We start from the raw sequence: 18,515 nt of genomic DNA, 5'->3' as shown, positions 1-18,515 counted from the left end.
ACAGGGCAGGTTCTGCCCCCCCTGTACCCTTGGTCACCCCAGTCTGTGCTTCCACATGTGCCACCAAGGCTGCCACGAGGGAGGAGCCCCCAAAGAGGGGACACTCGGTGTTGGGGTCCCGCCTGCCATGGGGACAGGATCCAGCACATCACTGTCACCTCAGGCCAGGCCGCTGCTAGGGGTCCCGCATGACCGGGACCACTCAGTTCCTCAAGCCGCGCTGCCCCCGTGCCCTGAACCGGTCCCAAGCCCCGCAGGACACCGGAGGATCCCCGCAGGATACCGGAGGGTCCCCGCAGTGTCCGGGATCCCCGGGCCCCATGGGGGGTTATATCCCATGAGCCTCAGCAGAGCATACATGGGGGGATATATCCCATGAGCCTCAGCAGAGGGCACACGGGGGGATATATCCCATGGCCGCCCGCTCGGGGGGACTATATCCCATCACACCCCGCGGCCGGCGGGGGCGGTATATCCCATAGTGCTCCGCGCCGCCCCCATCTCCGGGGCGGGCCGGAAACGGCCGGGCCGGGCGGCGATGGCGGCTCGGGCCGTGCTGCTGCTGCTTCTCATGGCGGCGGCAGCACCGGGCCCGGCCCAGGGCTCGCAGGGGGACCGGGAACCGCTGTACCGGGAGTGCCTGAGCCGCTGCGAGCGGCAGAACTGCTCGGGGGCGGCACTGCGGCACTTCCGCGCCCGGCAGCCGCTCTACATGGGCCTGACAGGTACCGCCCCCCTGCTCCTATTGGTTGGCGGAGTCAGAGGCCACGCCCCCTCTGGGCAGGCCGCACCTTCGGGGCCACGCCCCCTTTAAAAGCCACGCCCCCTGGCTGGGAGACTGGGCGGGACTGGGGCTGAACTGGGAGGGACTGGGATGGAACTGGGAAGCGCTGGGTGGCACTGGGGGACGCTGGGGCTGTGTTAAGGGTCACTTGTCCTGTGCTGGTTGTCACTGGGTCATGCTGGTGGATACTGGGCTGGTTTTGGTCCATACTGGGAGGTGCTGGGCTGTGAAGTGGGGTCACTGGGCCATACTGGGGGGTCACTGGGCCATACTGGGGGGTCACTGGGTCATACTGGGGGGACACAGGGCCATACTGGGGGATCACTGGACTTTGCCAGGACAGGTGTTGGACCATCCTGAACTATCTGGAGGGAATTGGGCCATACTGGGGGGTCACTGGGACATACTGGGGGGTCACTGAGCCATACTGGGTCATGGTGTTTTGCCCCAGTGCCCCCCAGTTCATGCTGGACTATGAAGTGGGGTCACTGGGCCATACTGGGAGCTACTGGTCCATGCTGCTGGTCACCATGGCAACATCTGGGCTTCCTCCCAGATTGTTCATTGAGGCTGGGGGTGCCAGGGGGTGAACCCCACGCTTTCCCTCCACCCTGTGCTGGGCTGGGGCACTCTCATGCTGCATACTGGGAGGCACTGGCTCACACTGGTGTGCCCCCCCAGGCTGGACGTGCCGGGACGAGTGCCAGTACGAGTGCATGTGGCTGACGGTGCGGCTGTACCAGCAGGGCGGGCACCGCGTGCCGCAGTTCCACGGCAAGGTCAGCGCGGCCCCGGGGGGGGCTGGGGGGCTCTCGGGGGTCCCCCCGTGCCCGCTGACCCCCCCCCCCTCCCCCCAGTGGCCGTTCTCGCGGTTCCTGTTCGTGCAGGAGCCGGCCTCAGCCTTGGCCTCGCTGCTCAACGGCCTGGCCAGCCTGGTGATGCTGCTGCGGTACCGGGCAGCCGTGCCCCCCGCAGCGCCCACCTACCCCACCTGCACCGCCTTCGCCTGGGTGAGCCCTGAGGGCTGCTGGTCTCCTTTTCACATCCTTTGCCCGTCTTTTCCCCCCTTTTTTCCATCATTTCTTTCCTTTATCCCATCATTTCCCTCCCTTTTCCCATCCTTTTGTGGTTTTCCCCCCCCTTTTTTTCCCCTCCTTTTTTTCCTCTCCCTTTTTCCTCATCCCTTTCTCCCATCCTTTCTCATTTCCCATCTGTATTTCCCATCCTTATTTCCCATCCTTATTTCCCTCCCTTTTCCACCCCTTTTCCCCTCCCTTTTCCTGTCCTTTCCCCCCCTTTCTCCCTCCTTTTCCCTTTCCTTCTCCTTTCTCTTTCCTCCTCTCTCTTCCTTTCCCCCTTTCCTTTTCCCATCCCCTTTCTTTTTCTCCTCCCTCCTCCCTCTCCCCTCCTTCCTTTTTCTTCCTTTTCCCTTCCCATTTCCACTTTCTTCCCCTTCCCTTTTTCTCCTTTCCCCTTCCCTTTTCTTCCTTCTCCTTCCCTTTTCCTTCTTTCCCCGTCCCATTTCCACTCTTTTCCCCTTATCTATTTCTCATTTCTTTTTTTCCCCTTTTCCTTTTCCCCCCTTTCCCTTTTCCCCCTTTCCCTTTTCTTTCCCCCTTTCCCTTTTTTCCCCCCTTTCCCTTTTTCCCCCCTTTCCCTTTTTCCCCCCTTTCCCTTTTTCCCCTTTCCCCTTTTTCCCCTTTCCCCTTTTTCCCCTTTCCCCTTTTTCCCCTTCCCCTTTTCCCTCTTCCCCTTTTCCCCCTTCCCTTTTTTCTTCCCATTTTCCTTTTTTTTTTCCCCATTCCCACCCCCCTCACCCCCCATTTGAGGGGGTCCTGACCCGGAGGGGACCCTGCCCCACATCCCCCCACCCCATAAATCCCAAATTTTCCCCTTTTCCAGGTCTCCTTAAACGCCTGGTTCTGGTCCACCGTGTTCCACACCAGGGACACGGCGCTGACAGAGGTGAGGCAGTGCCACCCCCAGGGTGTCCCCAAGCCCGAGGGTGACACCCCCAGAGTGTCCCCAAACCCCTGAGGGTCCCGTTCTGGGCCCCCTCCCCAATTTCCCCGTCCTAAATCCCACAGAAACTGGATTATTTCTGTGCTTCGGCCGTCATCCTGCACTCCGTGTACCTGTGCTGCGTCAGGTGGGCACTGGGCAAACTGGGACAAACTGGGGGCACTGGGGGGGGAACTGGGGTGGCACCAGGGCAAACTGGGGCAAAGTGGGGGGGACAGGGACAAACTGGGACAAACTGGGGGGGACTGGGGTGAACTGGGGAGCACTGGAGGGGACTGGGGGGCACTGGGGGGGGAGGAACTGAGGTGAACTGGGGGGGACTGGGGGCCACTGGGGATGGACTGGGGGGTACTGGGGATGGAATGGGAGGAACTGGGAGGCACTGGGGGGCACTGGGGATGGAATGGGAGGAACTGGGGGGGACTGGGGTGAACTGGAGGGCAAACTGGAGGGCACTGGGGACGAACTGGGGGGCACTGGGGGGCACTGGGGATGAATGGGGGGCACTGGGATGAACTGGGGAGTGCTGGGGCTGGCTACAGCTAGACTGGGGAGTGTACTGGGAGGACCTTGGGCTGTACTGGGAGGCACTGGGCTGTACTGGGGAAGGTGCTGGCCTCTCTTGGGCCTGTTTGGGCATCACTGGAACACCTGGGAGGACCCTGGGCCATACTGGGAAGACCCTGGGTCGTACTGGGAAGACCCTGGGCCATACTGGGAAGACCCTGGGCCGTACTGGGAAGACCTTGGGCCGTACTGGGAGGTGCTGGGCCATATTGGGAGGACCCTGACCATGCCCCTTACCCACAGGACGCTGGGGCTGCAGCGCCCAGCCTTAATCAGCATCTTCAGAGCCTTCCTCCTCCTCTTCCTCGCCGGCCACATCTCCTACCTGAGCCTTGTGCGCTTCGACTACGGCTACAACCTGGTGGCCAACGCTGCTGCTGGTGGGCTGGGGGCACTGGGATGGACTGGGATGTGCTGGGAGGCTCTGGGATGCACTGGGGCTGTGTCAGGGGTCAGTCTGAGCCCCCCTGTCTCTGAACCCCCAGTTTCCCAGGCATGCTGAGCAGGGGTTTGGGTATCCCCACATCCCTGAGCTCCCCATTTTTGTGGAGTTTTGCCCAGGGGTTTGGACACCCCCCTGTCCCTGATCTCCCCTGTTTTTCTCAGGAATGTTGGGCACCCACCTGTCCCTGATCCCCCTCGCTGTTTCCCCAGGAATTCTTTCGGAGTTTGCACACCCCCTGTCCCTGATCCTCACTCTGTTTTCCCAGGAATCCTGACTGGGGTTTTGTCCCTGTGTTCTCCTGTTTCCCCAGGATTTCTGACAGAGTTTGGGCATCCCCCTGTCCCTGTTCCCCCCTGATTTCCCAGGAATTCTGACAGAATTTGGACACCCCCCTCTCCCTGCTCCCCTCTCTGTTTTCCCAGGAATTCTGACTGGTGTTTGAGCACCCCCTGTCCCCGTGTTCCCCTATTTCCCCAGAATTCTTTCAGAGTTTAAGCACCCCCCTCTCCCCTCTCTGTTCCCCAGCAATTCTCCCCATGTTTTGCCCGCCCCCCCAGCGCTCAGTGCTGCTGTTTTCCCTTGTTTTTCCTTATCCCAGGCACACTGACAGTGTATTCCCTGTGTTTCCCTTATCCCAGGCACACTGACAGTATTTTCCCTTATCCCAGAGATGCTGACAGTGTTTTCCCTGTGTTTTCCCCCATCCCAGGCACACTGACGGTGTTCCCCCTGTGTTTCCCCTATCCCAAGGACACTGACGGTGTCTCCCCTGTCCCAGAGATGCTGACAGTGTATTCTCTGTTTCCTCTGTCCCAGGCAAACTGACAGTGTATTCCCTGTGTTTCCCTTATCCCAGAGATGCTGACAGTGTTCCCCCTGTGTTTCCCCTATCCCAGGCACACTGATGGTGTTTTCCCTTATCCCAGGCACACTGACAGTGTTTTCCCTATGTTTCCCTTATCCCAGGCACACTGACAGTGTTTCCCCTATCCCAGGCACACTGACAGTGTCTCCCCCATCCCAGGCACACTGACAGTGTCTCTCCTATCCCAGGCACACTGACAGTGTATTCCCTGTGTTTCCCCCATCCCAGGCACACTGACAGTGTCTCCCCCATCCCAGGCACACTGACAGTGTTTCCCCATCGCAGGGATGCTGATGGTGTCTCCCCTGTCCCAGGCACACTGACAGTGTTTTCCCTGTCCCAGGCACACTGACGGTGTCTCCCCCATCCCAGGCACACTGACAGTGTTCCCCCATCGCAGGGATGCTGACGGTGGCGTGGTGGCTGCGCTGGTGCCTGCGGCAGGGCCGGCGGCTGCCACACGTGTGGAAATGCGCGGCCGCGGTGCTGCTGCTGCAGGCGCTGGCGCTGCTCGAGCTGCTCGACTTCCCCCCCCTGGGCTGGGTGCTGGACGCCCACGCGCTCTGGCACATCGGGACCATCCCCCTCAACGTGCTCTTCTACAGGTCTGTGACACCCCCATCGCACTTAAAATAAAATTAAAAATAGGGGTGAGGGGCTCCCCATGCTCCCCAGGGAGGTGCAGGGGTGCAGGGGTTTGGGGGGCTCTGGCACATCAGGACCATCCCCCTCAACGTGCTCTTCTACAGGTCTGTGACGCCCCCATCACACTTAAAATAAAATTAAAAATAGGGGTGAGGGGCTCCCCATGCTCCCCAGGGAGGTGCAGGGGTGCAGAGTTTCCCCCAGGGTTTGGGGGGCTCTGGCACATCGGGACCATCCCCCTCAACCTGCTCTTCTACAGGTCTGTGACGCCCCAATCCCATCAAAAATAAAAATTAGATTTAAAATTAAAATTAAAAAATTAAATAAAAAAATACAGCTCAGTGACACCCCCCCCCCATCCTATCAAAAATAAAATTAAAAATAGGAGTGAGGGGCTCCCCGTGTTCCCCAGGGAGGTGCAGGGCTTTGAGGGGCTCTGGCACATCAGGACCATCCCCCTCAACGTGCTCTTCTACAGGTCTGTGACGCCCCAATCCTGTCCAAAATAAAAATTAAATTTAAAATTAAAAAAATTAAATAAAAAAATACAGGTCAGTGACTCCCCCATCCCTATCTAAAATAAAATTAAAAATACAGGTCAGTGACCCCCCCCCACCCCCAATCCCATCTGAATTAAAATTAAAAGTACAGGTCAGTGACTCCCCCCTCCATTTAAAATAAAATATCAAATTAAAATAAACAAGACTAGATTAATAATATTAACTATTAAATATTAATATTAAATTTAAAATAAAATTTTATTAATAATAATAAAATTAAAGTTAAATGTAAAATTAAAAGTAAATAAATTAAATTAGAAACGAAATAAAATTAAAAATACAGCTCAGTGACACCCCCCCCCATGCCATCCAAAATAAAATTAAAAATAGGGGTGAGGGGCTCCCCATGTTCCCCAGGGAGGTGCAGGGGTTTGGGGGGCTCTGGCACATCGGGACCATCCCCCTCAACATGCTTTTCTACAGGTCTGTGACACCCCAATTCCATCAAAAATAAAAATTAAATTTAAAATTAAAATTAAAAAATTAAATAAAAAAATACAGGTCAGTGATACCCCCCCATGCCATCCAAAATAAAATTAAAAATAGGGGTGAGGAGCTCCCCATGCTCCCCAGGGAGGTGCAGGGGTGCAGAGTTTCCCCCAGGGTTTGGGGGGCTCTGGCACATCAGGACCATCCCCCTCAACCTGCTCTTCTACAGGTCTGTGACTCCCCAATCCCGTCCAAAATAAAAATTAGATTTAAAATTAAAATTAAAAAATTAAATAAAAAAATACAGCTCAGTGACACCCCCCCCATCCTATCAAAAATAAAATTAAAAATAGGGGTGAGGGGCTCCCCGTGTTCCCCAGGGAGATGCAGGGGTGCAGGGGTTTGGGGGGCTCTGGCACATCAGGACCATTCCCCGCAACCTGCTCTTCTACAGGTCTATGACACCCCAATCCCGTCAAAAATAAAAATTAAATTTAGAATTAAAATTAAAAAATTAAATAAAAAAATACAGCTCAGTGACACCCCCCCCATCCTATCGAAAATAAAATTAAAAATAGGAGTGAGGGGCTCCCCATGTTCCCCAGGGAGGTGCAGGGGTGCAGGGGTTTGAGGGGCTCTGGCACATCCCCCTCAACGTGCTCTTCTACAGGTCTGTGACGCCCCAATCCTGTCCAAAATAAAAATTAAATTTAAAACTAAAGTTAAAAAAATTAAATAAAAAAATACAGCTCAGTGACTCCCCCATCCCTGTCTAAAATAAAATTAAAAATACAGGTCAGTGACCCCCCCCGCCCCCAATCCCATCTGAATTAAAATTAAAAGTACAGGTCAGTGACTCCCCCCTCCATTTAAAATAAAATATCAAATTAAAATAAACAAGACTAGATTAATAATATTAACTATTAAATATTAATATTAAATTAAAATAAAATTATATTAATAATAATTTTACATTTAACTTTAATTTCATTAAAAGTAAATAAAATTAAATTAAAAACGAAATAAAATTAAAAATACAGCTCAGTGACACCCTCCCTCATCCTATCGAAAATAAAATTAAAAATAGGAGTGAGAGGCTCCCTGTGTTCCCCTGGGAGGTGCAGGGGTGCAGAGCTTCCCCCCGCTATTTGTGGGGCTCTGCTGGGGTCTGGGGGTGCTGGGGACTCTGTTGGGGGATCCCTCTTGGAATTGGGGGATTCAATTTCCCAGACCCCCCCTCCCCACCTTAAAACGGGGGTGCTGGAGGCACCCCAGACTTGCTGTGATCACTTTTGGGGTTCAAGCCCCCCCTAAACCCCCCCTTTGTCCCCCCAGTTTCCTGATGGACGACAGCCTCTACCTCCTGAAGGCCAACTCCGACCTCTTCAAAGTGGACTAGAGCTGCTGGGGGGGGTGGGCAGAGCCCCCCGTGCCCCCCCAGGGCTGTGCCCTGCCCTGTGCCAAGCAAGCCCCCAGCCCCCCCTGGCCGTGGCCTCCTGACCCCCCCCCGTTTGCCTTCTGAGGTTTGTGGTACCCCCCCAGCCCCCCCGTGCCCCCCCATGTGGGCATTGAGGGGTCCAGGAGAGCTGAGAGCCCCCCAAAACCCTCCCCATGCTGAGCTGGGGACCCCAATGAGGTGACAGTGGCAGTTTGGGGACAGTGGGTGATTTTGGGGGTCCAGGATATCTGACCCCCCCTAAACCCTGCCCATGCTGAGCTGGGGACCCCCAATGAGGTGACAGTGGCAGTTTGGGGACAGGTGGTGATTTGGGGGGGATCCAGGACAGCTGAGCCCCCCAAACTCTCCCCGTGCTGAGCTGGGGACCCCAATGAGGTGACAGTGGCAGTCTGGGGACAGTGGGTGATTTTGGGGGGGGTCCAGCACATCTGAGCCCCCCCCAGACCCTCCCCATGCTGAGCTGGGCTCCCCCCCCCCATGAATGAGGTGACAGTGGCTGTTTGGGGACAGGGGGGTGATTCTGGGGGGGGTCCAGCACATCTGAGCCCCCCAAACCCTGCCCATGCTGAGTTGGGGACCCCAGTGAGGTGACAGTGGCAGTTTGGGGACAGTGGGTGATTTTGGGGGGTCTGTGTGCATGGGGGGGCTCTGGCGGGGTGGGGGGTGTTGTGTGGGTGCCTTGGGGCTGGGGGTGCCCCCTCCCAGCCGAGAGGGGTTGTGCCCCCCCAATTTCCCCCTCCCTGGGTGTGTTGTGGGTGTGAATAAAGCTGAGTTTAATCTGTGAGCTGCTGGGTTTGTGTCCCCTGTCCCAAGGGCCCCCCGTGCCCCCCAGTCCCCGTGTCTGTCCCCCACCCCACAGTGTACCCCATTCCCCTTTGCTGTCACCCCATTCCCACCCTGCTTCACTCTGTCCCACCCCATGTGCCCCAAAATTCCCTCCAGGTGTCCCAAACCCCCCTCAGTGTTCCCAAACCCCCTCATTGCACCCCTCACCCATCCCATCCTCCCCCTGCCCTGCACCCCATTTCCCCCTCTGTGTACCCCATTCTCCCCATCCAGGGGTCCCTGAGACCCCCAAAATCTCCCTGTGCCCCCTCCCCACACCCTGAGCACCTCCATCCTGTGCCACAACCCCAGCCCTTATTGTCACCATCTTCTACCCAACCTCAGCCCTTATTGTCACCATCCCCTGCCCTTTATTGTCACCATCCTTTGCCCTGTATTGTCACCATCCTATGCCACAACCCTGGCCCTTATTGTCACCATCTTCTACCACAACCTGTGCCCTTATTGTCACCATCCCCTGCCACCTTTATTGTCACCATCCTCTGCCCTTTATTGTCACCATCCTGTGCCACCTCCACCTTTACTGTCACCATCCTGTGCTGCCTTTATTGTCACCATCTTCTGCCCTTATTCTCACCATCCTTTGCCCTTTACTGTCACCATCCCGTGCCACAACCCAGGCCCTGATTGTCACCATCCTCTCCCTTATTGTCACCATCCCCTGCCACCTTTGTTGTCACCATCTTCTGCCACAACCCCAGCCCTTATTGTCACCATCCTCTGCCGCCTTTATTGTCACCATCCTGTGCCACAACCTCACCCTTTATTGTCACCATCCAGCCTTTATTGCCTCCATCCCACCGCACCCTTAGCGCTGCCGGGCATGCTGGCATTTCCCCACCATTCCCCAGGGGTTTCCCGGGCATCCCCCTCACGTTTCCAGCGGTTTTTGCGCGTGGGCGAAGAACACGCCGTCCACATCATCCACGCCGGTGCGGAGCGCGGGGGGCATCGCGTAGGAGCGCAGCTCCCGCAGCGCGAACCCCGCGGCCGCCAGCGCCTCCCGCACATCGGACTCCTCCAGCGGCACCACGGGCAGCCGGGCGGGACCCGCCAGGTAGAAGGACTCGCCCAGAGCCCCCAGCAGCACAAGGTGTCCCCCCGGTCGCAGCAGGGTCCCCACGTGGCGCAGAGCCCGCAGGAAGGCGGCGCGGTCGGGGCTCACGGCCTCCAGGCAGAAGGCGGAGAGCAGCGCGTCGGCCCGGGGGCGCAGCGGGGCCCCCAGAGGCTCCGGGCGGTGAACGTCGATGGGCAGGATCCGGCGGAGGCGCTGGCGGAGACGGCGCTGTTTGTCCTGCCAGGGCTCGCTGGGGATGGAGGGAATTGGGGAGTAAGGGAAAAGGGGAGTGGGATGGGGGGTGTGGGGAGGGGATGGACCCCGAAAAACGCGGGGATAGGGGGGGGTGGGATTGGTCCAGACAGGGATGTGGGGATGGGGTCAATCCAGTGTCCATGGGGATAAAGGGATGGGGTCAATCCAATGTCCACGAGGATGAAGGGATGGGATCAATCCAGTGTCCACGGGAATGTGGGAATGGGGTCAATCCAGTGTCCATGGGATGTGGGGATGGGATCAATCCAGTGTCCATGGGGATGTGGGGAGGGGATGGACCCCGAAAAACGCGGGGATGGAGGGTGGGATTGGTCCACACAGGGATGTGGAGATGGGATCATGGGATCAATCCAATGTCCATGGGGATAAAGGGATGGGGTCAATCCAGACAGGTATGCAGGGATGGGATCAGTCCCATGGGGATGTGGGAATGGGATCAATCCAGTGTCCATGGGGATAAAGGGATGGGATCAGTCCCGTGGGGATGGGGTCAATCCAGTGTCCACAGGAATGTGGGGAGGGAATGGACCCTGAAAACATGGGGATGGGGAGTGGGATTGATCCAGACAGGGATGTAGGGATGGGATCAATCCCATGGGGATGTGGGGATTGGGTCAATGCAGAATAGAAAGGCATGTGGGGATGGGATCAATCCAGCATCCATGGGGATGTGGGGAGGGGATGGACCCTGAAAAACGTGGGGATGGGGGGTGGGATTGATCCACACAGGGATGTGGGGATGGGATCATGGGATCAATCCAGTGTCCATGGGGATAAAGGGATGGGGTCAATCCAGTGTCCATGGGGATAAAGGGATGGGGTCAATCCAGACAGGGATGCAGGGATGGGGTCAATCCAGTGTCCATGGGGATGTGGGGATGGGATCAGTCCAGTGTCCAAGGGGATGTGGGGATGGGATCAACCCAGTATCAATGGGGATATGGGAATGGGATCAATCCAGCGCCCACAGGGATGTGGGGATGGGTTTGATCCAGATCAGACAGGGATGTGGGGAGATCAATCTAGTGTCTGTGGGGTGGGATCAGTCCAGCATCCACGGGGATGTGGGGATGGGGTCAATCCAGTGTCCACAGGGATGCGGGGATGGGGTTGATCCAGTGCCCATAGCAACGTGGGAATGGGATCAATTCAATATCCACAGGGAAAAGGGGATGGGATCAACGTGGCACCCAGGGGAGTGTGGGGATGGGATTGATTTGGCACCCACAGATCCCTGCAGGGATGGGAAGAACCCAGCACATGGAGGGATGTGGGGATGGGAAGAATGAAGCAAACAACGGGAGGTGAGGAGGGAATTCTGCAGGGATATGGGGTGGGCTGGTGCAGGGAAGCAGGGATTGGGTGGGCATTGACCTGGGACACACAGGGATGTGGGGATGGGATCGATTTGGCACACATGGGGATGTGGGGACGGGATCCTGCAGGGATGTGGGGTGGAATGCCCATTGCAGAACCCACAGGGACCCAGGAACAGGCTCCTGTAGGGATCAACCCTTCACCCACAGGCTCCGAGAGAGGATTCCATGGATATCCGAGGCTGGCATCCTGCAGGGACAGGGGGCTGTGAACCCATGGGATTTGGGAACAGTGTCTGTGAGGATGTGGGGCCGTGATGCCAATGGGATTTTGGTGCCAGGGTCCCATAAGGATCCCCTCAGCATCTGTGGGAAAACATGGCTGTGATCCCACAGGATCTACAGGGGTCTGTGAGGACCTGGATCTGCAATCCCGTGGATTTTGGGGACACAATCCAGCAGGGACCACCCCAGCACCCCCCTCCCGCGGCCCCCCCGAGCCCCCCTACCCGCGCCCCTCGATCTTGCAGACGTGCTGGATGAACGGGCTCCAGTCGAAGGCTCCGGGCTCGCCCCGCGCCCACCGGCCGAGCTCCTCCCGGTTCACCGCCAGGAAATCGGTGGCCACGATCTCCTCGAAGTGGTCGCAGGCACTCAGCAGTTGGTAAATGGTGGGGCCCGAGCCCACATCGATCAACATCCGCCCTCGGATCTCACCTGGGAAGGGACAGGACAGGATCTCATCTGGGAGGGACCCCCAAAACAACCGGGAAAACCGGGGAGGAGCAGAGGATGCTCCGTGCCTCAGTTTCCCCAACCCACTGAGGATCCCCGGGAAAACCAGAGAGGAGCTGACCCCGGGTGCTCCGTGCCTCAGTTTCCCCACCCCAATGGGAGTCCCCGGGAAAACCAGAGAGGAGCAGAAGAGCTGCCCCCAACTCCGTGCCTCAGTTTCCCCACCCCAACAGGGGTCCCCGGCCGCTTTTCCCTCACCGCTGGCGAAGGTCTCGGCCAGGCATCGCAGCTTCCAGGGCACCACGAACTCCTCGGAGGAGAAGTCGGCGCGGGGCGGGAGGTAATTGTTGCGCAGGTACGCGCGGGGGTCGAAGTGCTCGTAGCCCTCTCGGAGCGCGGCCGGGCTGCTCATGGCGAGGGGAAATGCGGCTCCGGCCCCGCCGCCGCCGCTTTTTATCCCTGCCCAGCCCGGGAGGGGCCGCGGGGAGCCGAGACAGCCCCATCCATCCGCCCCGCATCCCTCCGTCCATCCATCATCCACCCGCATCCCTCCATCCATCACCCATCCCGCCTAACCCGGTTAGCGCCAGCGCCCCGGAGCCATCCCGGAGCTGATAACGGAGCTGATAAGGGATCCGCCGCCTTTACCGGGTTCTGGGAATCCAGGAATGCTGTCCCTGTGTCTGGGAGAGTCTGTCCCCACACCCCGAGATGTGGCTGTGACCCCCCCGTGCTGCCCCAGCTCGTGGGGGTCCCGTGGGATGAGGATGGAGAGGGATTGGGATGAAGATGGAGGGGGATTGGGAAAGGGATGAGGATGAAGAGGGTGGGATAGGGGTGAGGATGAAGAGGGATTGAGATAGGGATGGAGAGGGATTGGGATAGGGATGAGGATGGAGGGGGTGGTATAAAGATAAGGATGGAGAGGGTGGGACAGGGATGAAGATGGAGAATTGGGAGAGGGATGAGGATGAAGAGAGTGGGAGAGGGGTGAGGATGAAGAGGGATTGGGATTAAGATGGAGGGGAACTGGGAGAGGGATGAAGATGGAGAGGAATTGGGATAAGGATGAGGATGGAGAGGGATTGGGATAGGAGTGAGGATGGAGAGGGTGGGATAGGGATGAAGATGGAGGGTGATTGGGATAAGGATTAGGATGGAAGGGAATTGGGAGAGGGGCAAAAATGGGATGGGGATGGGAGGGCATTGGAACGATGTGGGGTTTGGGATGGGGATGGGAAGGGACAGTAATGGGATGGGGATGGAAATGTGGAGGGATTTGGGTGGAATGGGACGGGGATGAGAATGGGAAGGGATTAGAACAAGGAGAGGTTGGGATTGGGATTGGGAAGGAGATTGGGATGGAAAGGCACTGGAATGATGTGGGGTTTGGGATGGGATGGGATTGGGATGGGCCCATCTGAGCTCTCCATCACCCGTGCTGGACTCAGCCCAGCTCTGGCGGGAGCCAGTGCCACCCCTGCCAGCTCCCAGTGCCCCCAGTGCCCCCAGTGCTCCCAATGCCCCCAGTACTCCCAATGCCACCAGTGCTCCCAGTGCCCCCAGTGCCCCCAGTGCCACCCCTGCCAGCTCCCACTGCTCCCACTGCTCCCAGTGCCCCCAGTGCTCCCAGTGCCACCCCTGCCAGCTCCTGGTGCTCTCAGTGTCCCCAGTGCCACCCCTGCCAGCTCTCAGTGCCCCCAGTGCCACCAGTGCCCTCAGGGCTCCCAATGCCCCCAGTGCCACCCCTGTCAGCTCTCAGTGCCCCCAGTGCCACCTCTGCCAGCTCCCAATGCCCTCAATGCTCCCAGTGCCCCCAATGCTCCCAGTGCACCCAGTACTCCCATTGCCACCAGTGCTCCTAGCACCCCAGTATAAGGAGGAGGGTGGTTCCCACATTTGGGGCTGGGGGCTCTGTAAGACCCCAAGCCCTTCCCGTGCCCGATGTGCAGGGTGAGGGCGCAGGGCCGGGGCCGGGCACAGGGAGGGGACAGGGCCTGGCGGGGACCCAGGGACAGCGGGATCCGCGCTGGGAACAGCTAATCTGGGCACTGCAGGGCCTGGCACCGGGTGGGCGATGCGGGGGGGGGTTATATAACCACAACCCCCCCTCACCCACCCAGACCCCCCCAGTGCCATCAGACACCGGGTCCCGCCAGCTGCCGTGCCTCAGTTTCCCCGTGTGCCCCACACACGGCTCCTCTCACCCGAAATCTTGCCCCCCACCCTTGTGCCCCCCCAAACAGACTCTGCCGTGCCAAGGTAGAGTTTTTGCAGGTTCTTTGCGCGGTTTTATTGCCGTACAAAGAGCGCGTTTTGTACAACCCCCCCACCCCCCCGAGGCTTTCGGCCATCTTCATCCTCATCCTCATCCTCTCATTCCCTTCTTCTCGCCAGGGAAACTGAGTCACGCCGGAGCTGCCGGGAGCCCCCCGAAGGGCGGGAGCCCCCCGACCCGCGGGGTCCTCATCCCCACCGGCCTCCACCGCGCCCGCAGCGGGCTGGGGTCCCAAGCGATGGGAGCCCACCCCCACCTGCCCCAATCCTTCTTTTCGGGGGGCGGCTGAGCCCCCCCCCAGCCCCCCAACAACATCACCCTGCTGCCCCCCCACCCCGCACCCCGAGCGCCCCCGGCCCCTCAGCCCCGCTGGGCTTCGTGCGAGAGGGAGCGGGAGAGGGTGCGGGGGACGCCGCCCTTGGCCCCGCGCAGGTCCGAGGGGGCGAACAGGGGCACGGGGAAGGTGCGGGCGTAGGGCAGGAGGTGCTGGGCCAGGGGCTGCCCCAGGACCCCCACCCTGAGCAGCCCCCAGGGCGAGCGCTGCTGCAGCACCCGCACGGCCCCGCGCTGCTCCAGCGACTCCCGGCGCTGCGTGTCCGCCTCCCGCCGGCACCACCTGGGCACGGACGGACAGACAGAGCCTCGCTGGGGCTGCTCGGAGCCCTCGGGGTCAGCCCGGCCCGGCAGGAGCCCCGGAGACCCCCGGGTGCCGCCCCACCCCATGGGAGAACCCCCATACCCCATATTCCAGCTGAGCCCCATAGGAACCAATGGAGACCCCCATGGGAACACCTGGAGACCCCCATGGGAACACCTGGAGACCCCCGTGTGCCCCCCCACCCTATGGGAGAACTCCCACACCCCATCTCAGCCCCATGGAAACACCTGGAGACCCCCGTGTGCTGCCCCACCCCATAGGAGAAAACCCCTCATGTCCCACATCCTAGCTGAGCCCCTGGAGACCCCCATAGGAACCCTTGGAGACCCCCATGGGAACACCTGGAGACCCCCGGGTGCCGCCCCACCCCATGGGAGAACCCCCACACCCCACCTCAGCCCCATGGGAACCCAAGGAGAGCCCCATGTGAATGCCTGGAGACCCCCAAAGGAACACCTGGAGACCCCCGTGTGCTGCCCCACCCCATGGGAGAACCCCCATACCCCATATTCCAGCTGAGCCCCATAGGAACCCCTGGAGACCCCCATGGGAACACCTTGAGATCCCCATGGGAACATCTGGAGACCCCCGTGTGCCCCCCCCACCCCATGGGAGAACCCCCACACCCCACCTCAGCCCCATGGGAACCCAAGGAGAGCCCCATGGGAATGCCTGGAGACCCCCATGGGAACACCTGGAGACCCCCGTGTGCTGCCCCACCCCATAGGAGAACCCCTCATGTCCCACATCCTAGCTAAACCCCTGGAGACCCCCATAGAAACCCTTGGAGACCCCCACGAGAACCCCTGGAGACCCCCATGGGACCCCTGGAGACCCCCAAAGGAACCCCTGGAGACCCCCATGTGCCTCCCCACCCCATGGCAGAACACCCATATCCCACCTCAGCCCCACAGGAACCCCTGGAGACCCCCATGAGAACCCCTGGAGATCCCCATGTTCTCCTCACCCTTTATGGAATCCCGGCCTCCCCCAGCCCCATAAAAATCCCCCAATTTCTTCACAGGAACCCCTGAGATCTTCCCAACCCCACTTGGGTACCCCCCACCACCTCCCCTGACCGCACAGGGACCCTCGGAGACCCCAAAATCCCCTGGGAACCTCCTGATTTGGGACACAAGACCCCATGGGGACAACCATGTTTGGGATTCGGGCTGCACAAAACCCCACTGGAGTCTCTACAGCCCCAAATCCCCATGGAAACCCCATATTTTGGAACCACCCCACAACCCCAATGGAAACCCCATATCTTGGGACCCTTGGAGCCCCCCAAAACCCAATGGAAACCCCCAGTTTTAGAACCACCCTACAACCCCATGGAAACCCCACATTTCAGAATCCCACAACCCAAATCCTCACAAAAAGCCCCCCAAATCCTCCAACACCCAGTGCCCCCCATGCCCCCTCGGACCCCCCATACCCCTGGCACCCCCTGGGACTTTTGGATCTACTCAAGTTTGGGACCCTTGGGCTGCCCAAACCCCCATATTTTGGGACCCTTGGAGCCCCTCAAGACCCTATGGAGACCCCACAATTTTGGAACCACCCCACAGACCCATGGAAACCTCATATTTTGGGACCCTTGGAGCCCCTCAAACCCTCATGGAAACCCCACATTTCTGAACCCCACAACCCAAATCCCCACAACAAACCCCCCAAATCCTCCAGCACCTGATGCCCCCTGTGCCCCCAGCACCCCTGGGACCCCTCAGATCCCTGGCACCCCCTGGGATTCTTGGGTCTACCCAAGTTTGGGACCCTTGGGCTGCCCAAAACCCCATATTTTGGGACCCTTGGAGCCCCTTGAGGCCCTATGGAGACCCCACAATTTTGGAACCACCCCACAGACCCATGGAAACCCCACATTTTGGGACCCTTGGAGCCCCTCAAACCCTCATGGAAACCCCACATTTCAGAACCCCACAACCCAAATCTCCACAACAAACCCCCCAAATCCTCCAACACGCGGTGCCCCCCGTACCCCTGGCACCCCTTGGCACCCCCCTGGCCGTGCCCCTCACCCCTCCTCGGGTCGGGAGCTGAGCTCCAGGTCCAGCCACTCGGCACTGAAGGTTTCTCTCCTGCCCACGTCCTCCTCCTGCACCCGGCAGCCCAGGCGGGCCGAGAGGAGCCCCCCGGAGCCCCCCAACACCGCAGGTCCCACCATGGCGCCGCTTTCCCCCCTCCCCCCGTGCCCCTTCTGCTTTTATGGCCCCGCCGGGGCTATTTTGGGAGGCACCGGGCGCTGCCAAGGAGGGGGGGTGGCACCTCGGCCACGTGTGTGGCACCCACGGGGGTGTCCCCTCCCCTTCCCGCCTTGGGGACGCGGGGCAGAGCCTGCCAGCAACGTGAGGGCACCGGCAGGACCCGCCCTGGCACCTGCCCAGGGCACGGCTGGCCTTTGCCTGTGCCCCGTGTGCCAGCCCAGTGCCACCCACGGCACAGTGCCACCCACGGCGGCCACAGCGACAGAGGGACATAGGGGTCCCCCTCAAAGGGACATTGGGGTCACTGTCACATGAACATTGGGGTCCCCACAGAGGGACACTGGGGTTCCTGTCAGAAGGACATTGGGGTTCCCTTCACAGGGACATCGGGGTCCCCCTCAAAGGGACATTGGGGTCCCCCTCAGAGGGACACTGGGGTTCCTGTCAGAGGGACATTGGGGTCCCATTCACAGTGACACTGGGGTCACCCTCACAGGGATATTGGGGTCACCTTGACAGGGACATTGGTGTCCCCCTCAAAGGAACATTGGGGTCCCCCTCAGAGGTACACTGAGATTCCTGTCAGAGGGACATTGGGGTCCCCTTTACAGGGATATTGGGGTCACCATCACAGCAATATTGGGGTCACCTTCACAGGGTCATTGGGGTCCCTTTCAGAGGGACATTGGGGTTATCCTCACAGGGATATTGGGGTCACCTTGACAGGGACATTGGGGTCCCCCTCAGAGGGACACTGAGGTTCCTGTCAGAGGGACATTGGGGTCACTGTCACATGGACATCGAGGTCCCCCTCAGAGGGACATTGGGGACAGCCCAGGACAGGGGTTTGGGGCTGTAGGGACCCCCAAATGGGGGTTTGTGGGGCCAGCAGTTGGGTGGCAGTGACCCAGGGGAGGTGGCTGGTGACAGAGGGGACAGGGCTGGTGACAGAGGGGATGTGAGGATGGTGACAGAGGGGACAGGGCTGGTGGCAGCCCCCAAAGCTGCCCCCAAGCGTGGGGGTCCCACCCCAGGAGATGAACCCAGGGCTGCAGGGACACTGGGGACAGACAGAGATGCTCTAGGTCGATGGAGCTGCTGGTGCCACCACGGGGTTGGGGACAGTGCCACCCACGGGCAGTGCCTCAAGGAGCCTGGACCCCCCCCCTTTAACACTGGGGGGGTCTTCAGGGTGACCCCAACCCCACATCTGCCCCCACCCCTCCATTCACTGACAAACCCACACAGGTAACCCAAACCTGCAAACAGTGCAAGGCTTTAATTCATCCCCCACAAATTTTGGGGGGAGGGGGGGGGTCCGGACCCCCCCAGACCCCCAGGGGGGGCA

General features: G+C 59.5%; 3 protein-coding genes across 5 annotated transcripts; 1 reads left to right on the top strand and 2 right to left on the bottom strand.

Annotated features, from left to right (window-relative positions):
* Positions 1-475: 475 nt before the first annotated feature.
* PGAP3 (post-GPI attachment to proteins phospholipase 3) lies at positions 476-8,560 on the top strand. 3 transcript variants are annotated; one of them, XR_012583571.1, is made up of 9 exons: positions 476-725; positions 1,466-1,563; positions 1,642-1,794; positions 2,687-2,749; positions 2,872-2,933; positions 3,617-3,753; positions 5,084-5,288; positions 7,653-7,953; positions 8,263-8,560. XR_012583571.1 is itself a non-coding variant. In XM_074557549.1 (8 exons), exons 1-8 carry the CDS (start codon positions 539-541, stop codon positions 7,714-7,716), a joined length of 969 nt encoding a protein of 322 aa, XP_074413650.1. In that variant the 5' UTR covers positions 476-538; the 3' UTR covers positions 7,717-8,046. The 3 variants fall into 3 exon arrangements, 1 of the variants encoding a protein (XP_074413650.1); XR_012583572.1 differs by lacking the exon at positions 8,263-8,560 and adding an exon at positions 8,053-8,236; XM_074557549.1 differs by lacking the exon at positions 8,263-8,560 and having other exon boundaries at positions 7,653-8,046.
* Positions 8,561-9,031: 471 nt separating this feature from the next.
* On the bottom strand, positions 9,032-12,565 carry PNMT (phenylethanolamine N-methyltransferase). Its single transcript, XM_074557550.1, has 3 exons — positions 12,265-12,565; positions 11,781-11,988; positions 9,032-9,929 (listed from the first exon to the last, which is right to left on the bottom strand). Exons 1-3 carry the CDS (start codon positions 12,563-12,565, stop codon positions 9,494-9,496), a joined length of 945 nt encoding a protein of 314 aa, XP_074413651.1. The 3' UTR covers positions 9,032-9,493.
* A 1,765-nt stretch (positions 12,566-14,330) lies between these two features.
* On the bottom strand, positions 14,331-17,157 carry TCAP (titin-cap). The gene is made up of 2 exons (XM_074557469.1): positions 16,982-17,157; positions 14,331-14,900 (listed from the first exon to the last, which is right to left on the bottom strand). The coding sequence occupies exons 1-2, from the start codon at positions 17,125-17,127 to the stop codon at positions 14,645-14,647; spliced, it is 402 nt and encodes a 133-aa protein (XP_074413570.1). The 5' UTR covers positions 17,128-17,157; the 3' UTR covers positions 14,331-14,644.
* Positions 17,158-18,515: the final 1,358 nt, after the last annotated feature.

This window comes from Zonotrichia albicollis, chromosome 23 (genome assembly GCF_047830755.1).
Source record: "Zonotrichia albicollis isolate bZonAlb1 chromosome 23, bZonAlb1.hap1, whole genome shotgun sequence".
Taxonomy (NCBI): Eukaryota; Metazoa; Chordata; class Aves; order Passeriformes; family Passerellidae; genus Zonotrichia; species Zonotrichia albicollis.
This window is presented reverse-complemented; position numbering and strand designations above follow the sequence as displayed.